This window comes from Sinohyriopsis cumingii, chromosome 14, assembly GCF_028554795.1.
Source record: "Sinohyriopsis cumingii isolate HCF-2022 chromosome 14, ASM2855479v2, whole genome shotgun sequence".
In the NCBI taxonomy this organism is placed as follows: Eukaryota; Metazoa; Mollusca; class Bivalvia; order Unionida; family Unionidae; genus Sinohyriopsis; species Sinohyriopsis cumingii.
The window spans coordinates 65,696,325-65,703,449 of record NC_142974.1 but is presented as its reverse complement, the minus strand read 5'-3'; the positions used below and the strand labels follow the sequence as shown (position 1 = coordinate 65,703,449).

At 34.2% G+C, this 7,125-nt stretch overlaps 1 protein-coding gene across 2 annotated transcripts in view; it reads right to left on the bottom strand.

Annotated features, from left to right (window-relative positions):
- Positions 1-7,125, bottom strand: part of LOC149784028 (solute carrier organic anion transporter family member 4A1-like) — a 169,563-nt gene that overhangs the window by 18,178 nt on the left and 144,260 nt on the right. For both annotated transcript variants that reach the window (XM_089932120.1, XM_089932121.1), the window contains exons 4-8: positions 5,836-5,938; positions 3,833-3,954; positions 2,421-2,615; positions 938-1,027; positions 11-218 (exon numbers count right to left, since the gene is read on the bottom strand). In XM_089932120.1, coding sequence (XP_089788246.1) covers positions 11-218; positions 938-1,027; positions 2,421-2,615; positions 3,833-3,954; positions 5,836-5,938 — 718 coding nt within the window. The remainder of the gene's footprint in view (positions 1-10; positions 219-937; positions 1,028-2,420; positions 2,616-3,832; positions 3,955-5,835; positions 5,939-7,125) is intronic.

Here is a 7,125-nt window from a genome sequence, read left to right as displayed (position 1 = left end):
TTTTACTCACCCATTTTTTAGTGTACTGCCATAATCCAGACTGATTCCAGCAAATGCCACATTTGGGCAATACACAAGGAATGCTAAAGCTGTGCCAAGAACAGCAACTGTAACCCCAAGACATAGTCTAATGATCCCCTTTACATGAAGATCAAACCTTTTCACAAGGTATCCTCCCAAAAATGTGCCCCCTCCACCTGCTGGGATGGCTGCATAACCTGGCAACAAATTTCATGGTACAATGATCCATTGCTACAATAGTGAGTAAGCTTTCAACAGTGTTAATTATATGCTAAGAACGAAATATTTATATGTATATAAAAAAATATGAACTAAATTTTAAGTTTTGGTCTAAATTTTACCACTGTATGAATGAAAAATCATGCTGAAGACATTTAATGGAACCCATTTTAAATAAATCTAACTTAAGAAATTTCACGATAAAATATATTACTAATTTAAGTTCATGTTTAAATTTAAGTCTGCATGTAGTCCATAGATTTAAGCAGGTTTAGCATTATCTCAGGACTCTGAATTATCAATATCCTGAAAGTTAAGCTTTAACAAATACCCAATTATCTAAGGAATATTGTCTCTGTTAAATGAATTGTTTGAAACAAATGTTTAAAATGCAAGACACTATATGGATAAACCCAAGCAAACATCCTAGTTTCTAGGAGATATGAAATTCCTTGGTTTGTTGACATCTGGCCATTACACCAATAGTTCCCATTGCTTGAAGCTTTCCTTTGTGCCACAGTAACAAAACTGAACAAAGCTCTAGATGAAGATGTAGCAAAGGCAGGTTGGAAATAATTCCATCATAGACTAAGAGTTTTTGGCTTGACTTTAGGACAAATACCAGATCCAAGGATTATTCCATGTAATGAAAAGAACTATTCCATTAGTAAAGGCTGTAAAGGGGAACAACTCTTACCAACATACTGTGCTGCTGCAGAAGCAGGTAGACTAAATTGAGCTTCTATAAATTTTGGTGTAAATGTTGCAAAGCCGCTCAGTAGGTTGCCTGGAAGTATACAAAAAGAAATTATAACTTCTAAGGAAGAAAAAAAATAAAGTTGACAATAAAAATTCACATCTGAAACAATTTTAAAAGAGGAATACTTTGGTATCTTGTTGTTGTTGTTGTTCTGGGGTTTAACGCCATTTTCAGCACAAGATAGGCCATATATGGCGGCCAGTATAACTGGTGGAGGAAGAACCCTGGAAAACCCAGGAAAGAACCACCGACCCACGAGAAGCTACTGGCAGGCTCTCCCACGTACCCACGCTACTTTGGTATCTGTTTTGTAAACTTTCAGTGAAAATTATGAAGTGAGTTCATCAACTTATACCCCATTTTAAACATGTTCTTGGTATCAGAAGCTCAAAATAATCACTAGACATCCTAGAGTTTATCACAGCATCTTTTATTTTCATGTGGAACTTTCTATTAGTTGAAAAATCACAGGCGTAATGATCCTCGGAATTAAATACAAAATGTAATTCTTTACACATTGTGACAATTATTTAAAGACAAATATGTATTGCAAAGGATCTATTCAGTTACAAAGTTTTAATGACTAACATGGAATTATTCCATGTCTGGTGTGATTAAGAACTTTTGGACAGGATGAACAACAAAAAATAGTGATAATATTACATGGAGAGAAGTACTGCATCATGCAAGGCATAACTCTTAAGGACTCACGGTACTAATTCAGTTCACACAGCAAACCTATGCAAACACAATGATCTTAAAAATTCAATAACTTAAACTGTCTTAGTGCTCATGATCAAACCTATATTTATCAGTATAGATGAAACCTGGATGTCACCTTCTGTGTAGAGAAAGGGATATGACCTCAGCATTTTCTGGACCTGCATGTGTCTGAAACATGTGCTTTCAATTCTGCACCAAAGAGTCAGGTGCTAATTTTAGCAATGAGTGTTCCAAACTCAAGACTGTTAAAGGACAGAAATTCCATCAATAAAACAATGTCTCTACCATTTTTTCACTTACAACTAGGATAAGCTCTCAAAAGATTCTTTTTCCTAAAACATAACTTACATTATTAACCAATCCTTTCCAGCCAAATCCATACATACACTACTTCATGTTGACCCATTTCCAGACTGATTCCCATTTTTCCATACAATTAGTACTGTGTGTCCTTAAAACCTTCAAAGTAGGGGAGGTAAATCTATTAATCCTGGGTATAAGGGAAGTAACCATTTGGCACAATATCAGAACTATTTATTCCCAAGGTGTTTCTATGACTAACATTAGGAAATCCCAAGACTGTAGCAGTTTTAAATTGTAGGACATGATGAACCAAAAAGGCAATTCTTCAAACTTTATTTTGAGATAAAAGGGAGGCAACACTTTCAGTCCTTAATCTTCTAAATAATTTTCTTACCTTCGCATGCAGCTGCCAGGTTGAGAAACATAAATGTGGGATTTAGCAGCAATACTTTCACAGATTTTAAAATTTTTAGGCAGTTGAGATTTGTTTTTTTGGGTCCATTCGGAGTCACCTCTGTGGGCACTACCTTTACTTTTTTCTTCCTATGGTATACCTCTGCTTCTTTCTCAGCTTTAAACTTTGCTGAACCTTCAAAGAACAAGAAATGATGTTGTCATTCATTGTACAGCAAAGCATGCATGCATATATATGGCTTGAGTAGTGACGTAAACTTGGCTTATTTTAATCCTCACTCAGTATGGAACACCTTGAGTAGTGACATGTACAAAACTCTTGTATCCTATATCAGAAATATATATATATATATATATATATATATATATATATATATATATATATATATATATATATATATAGACAGAAAGAGTTTTGTATATGTCGCTACTCAAGATGATCCATATTGAGAGAAGATTAAAATAAACCAAGTTATGTCACTTCTCAAGGTGTTCCATTCTAAGTGAGGATAAAAACAATGCAAGTTATGTCATTTCTCAAGGTAATCCATACTGTATGAGGATTAAAACAAACCAAGTGGTTCATAAAGGTCATAGTTACTTTTTATATGGGATGTTGTACATCTTAGGATGTACATCAACAAGAGATGACAATCCTTGAAAAACTGAGACTAATTGTGCCAGCAAGTACCAGATGGAAGGACAGACAGAAGGACAGATTGACCAACACATGGATTACTATATATATATATATATATATATATATATATATATATATGAAGTGAATTTGTGCATCAATTCTGTAACTCAGTACTGAGTGCAAAATGATTATTTGATTAAAATTTTCCATCTCTGCTTTTCATCACAAAGGCAAAACACAAAACCTTTGGCTGCATGACCGACAAATTTGAGTTATTTTAAACATACCAGTAAATGGATGAAAATTCAATGCAGGCATGGCAGAATGGTTTGTTTAATCAGAGTCCAACAAATATAGTTTGGAAGACATTTAACCTCTACTAAAAATGGGTGACTCCATTTCAAAATTATCTGAATCCATGGGAACATACAAATCAGAGGGATTTTGGTTTAGCAGACTAGAAATCAGATTACAGTCACTATTGAAAGTAGAAGACCTGGGATCATCTTAGGCAGATTATAAACTTAGCGTCTTAGACTGAGAAATTAACATCGATATGATCTATTCTTTCATGAAGAGTAATTCACGCTTCTCTCTCATTTATTGGAAGCATTTTCAATTTATTTGCAATGCACGATGGATTGCATGTCAAAGACAGCCTAAAGCTTAAGACAAATACTCCTTCGTGTTTGTAACTGTTACAGAGTGTACATCCACTACAGTAACAATGTCTGTGCATGTGTTTGTTTTACCTGGCAGCGAGATAGGGAAGCCAGCTATAGGAAAAGCCACAATAACTGCTAACGCTCCAGAAAGAAGGAACCCTATCCACCATGCCCCCACATATCTGGGATTGTCTTTGGGTAATGTAATACTGAAACAAAAGGGAAAAATAAAACAAGTGTTCTACAAAACATAGCTCCTTGTTTGCCTTTTGCTGCACTTTCTGCATGTTTTCAGATGCCAAAACAGATTCATTAAAATGTAGTTTTTATTCAGGGTGTAAAATGGGGATAAATTGATTTTAATGCTGTCATACCTACTGTTACTCTTGCATGCTTGTTACTTTTATTAGGAGGAAAATAGAAAATATTATGTCTGCTGATTAGGGTGAAACTATAGATTTTTAAACACTGGATTGCTTCTGGGACACCCCACCCAATTTACCATGTGTATTGTCACCTTTATTCTTTTTGTGGGAGCAGCCTAACTTGGTGGGACATCAATGTAGGAGGAAATGTAGCAATAGCAACAGTTCAGTGTCAGTTTGGTTGGAGGTTCCTGATGCTGGTGAAGAACATACCAACACAAATAAGACTTTCAGTGAGGATCAGGAGACAACTTCAAGATGTTATCAAGATGGGCCATATTCAGTGTGATGATGATTGGGCCCAGTGAGAAAACGACTTTGCTCTCATGGGTTAGCAAGCAATGGTGAAAGGAGGAGAAAGTAGTGTCAAGGTGCCACATGTGGATTTCATCACATCCTCCAAAAATGAAAAAAAACTAAACAGCTAAACAGGTCCATGAGGCAGCAATGGTTCAAACCTCATGGGCTTTAGTTTTCATGAAAGACATGTCCCTATTGGTAATGGACTGGTAGGTTCTCTTGACAGTTAAAACAATCCAAACAGAAATGGTGGAAGCTTAAATATCACTTAAATCTTGAATGGGAAGGAAAAGACACTTCCTTCTCCTGTTGGTGCTTCTAACTACCTTCATACATGGATTTGTACACTTGATGCCTAAATTATATGCATTTTCCTGTCTTGAATACCTTCAGTTAAATTCATCCAAAAATTCTTATTTAGTTTACCAATATACAAAAACCTTGACAAGTAATAACCGTTCTTCACTTATTACCCAATTCATAGAAATAAACAAAATGTGTATGATTTTATTTTAAAGGAAGCACATTTTGTTGCTGGATGATTTTTCTTCCCCCGATTCATAGTATTTTTTTCTGAGAGCAAAAAAAATTCAATATTTTTTACCATCTGAAAACATAGAAAGTAGGCAAGACAGAAAATCCAAGCGCATCCTGATCACAAGAGGACATACGATACTATAATGCTGAATGTTCTTTTGAATCCAGCTGCCAATGAATTTATACAATTTTCAAAAACGTTAATTGACTGACTGCTGATGATCATAGTACTGCTGCGGAAGTGACACCAATGTCTTGGCATTCACAGGCAAGACAAAAAAACTGGAGCAGAAGAATTAACATAATTATACTACAATCAGTGAAGTGTAATTAATTTTTACACTAAGTTAATATTAAATTCCTGTACATCATGAATATATTCTAGGCATACTAGTTTATGACTTCACAAATACTAGAAATACTTTTGCATTCCAAAAGGAACATATAAGAATAATGGCAATATCTCTGACAAAGTAACAATTTAAAATATTCAAAATTCTTGAATCTTACATTCCAACATAATATGGCACAAGTGATGCTGCATTAGTATTTAAGTTGTATGGATTATAAGAAACCAGAATGTCTCCATCCTACCTTGATGACAACAGAAAAATAGCATAGTGATCACATTATGAAACCATTATCATTATTATCATTATTGTTATCATTACTATTATTATTGCAGAACTATATAATAATATGCTAAACTTAAAGCCAGAAATCTGTACAATGCTGATGATGATGATTATTAGTAGTAGTAGTAGTTCTAGAAATAGTTGTAGTAGGAGAAATAGTAGTAGTAATAGTAGTAGTTCCTTTGTAACCTACCTGTTATAATCTAGTCTATTTATATCTACATAGAGATCAAGGAATGCCCCACCAGCCAGATAGCCAATGGCAGGACCAATAATGGCTAGAGCATAAAATATACCTGTAAAATAGAAAACAATACCTATAGCATACAATACACCTGTAAAATAGAAAACAATACACCTGTAAAATAGAATGCAATACCTATAGCATACAATACACTTGTGAAATAGAATGCAATACCTATAGCATACAATACACCTGTAAAATAGAATGCAATACCTACAGCTTACAATACACTTGTAAAATAGAAAACAGTACCTATAGCATACAATATACCTGTAAAATAGAAAACAATACCTACAGCTTACAATACACTTGTAAAAGAGAAAACAATACCTACAGCAAACAATACACCTGTAAAATAGACAACTACACCAAAATGGCATACAAAACACTTGTAAAAGAGAAAACAATACCTATTGCAAACAATACATCTGCAAAATAGAAAGCAATACTGAACGCAAACAATATACCTGTACAATTGAACACAATGGATTGAGCATAAAGTATACATATACAACTGAAAACAATAGCTAGCACATAAAATATATCTGTAAAATAGAAACCGAACGTATATATACTATCCAAACTTTGTTTCCAGACATATCAATGTATAGCTAATTTAAATTCACAGAGGTTTTTGTGGTTGTTACAAACCACATATTTAAAGGCCCAGTGAGTAATAATCTCACCAAGGATATGACCCATTTCCCAACTCAAAAATTGAAAGTCCCAGTGAATAATAATCTCACATGATGGAAACAATATGACCCATTTCCCAATCCATGAATTCAAAGATCCAACAAATAATAATCTCACATGATGGAAACAATTGGACCATTTCCCAGCCCAAAAATTCCAAGACACGATTAATAATGATCTCACATGATGGAAATAATTGGATCCATTTCTCAACCCAAAAATTCCAAGACACAATGAATAATGATCTCACATGACGGAAATAATTGGATCCATTTTTCAACCCAAAAATTCCAAGACACAATGAATAATGATCTCACATGATGGAAACAATTGGATCCATTTCCCAATCAACGAATTCAAAGACCTAATGAAAAAATCCTTCACTGGGTAAACAATAAGAACCAGAAAAATTATTTACGTACAGAAATGTTTCTTTTTCACCACAACCACAAAAACTGATACCCTTGAACATAAATGAATTCACAGAGGGTTCCCCAAAGATGCATACCTTCTGGTTTTAATGCTTGGAATATAAATTTGACC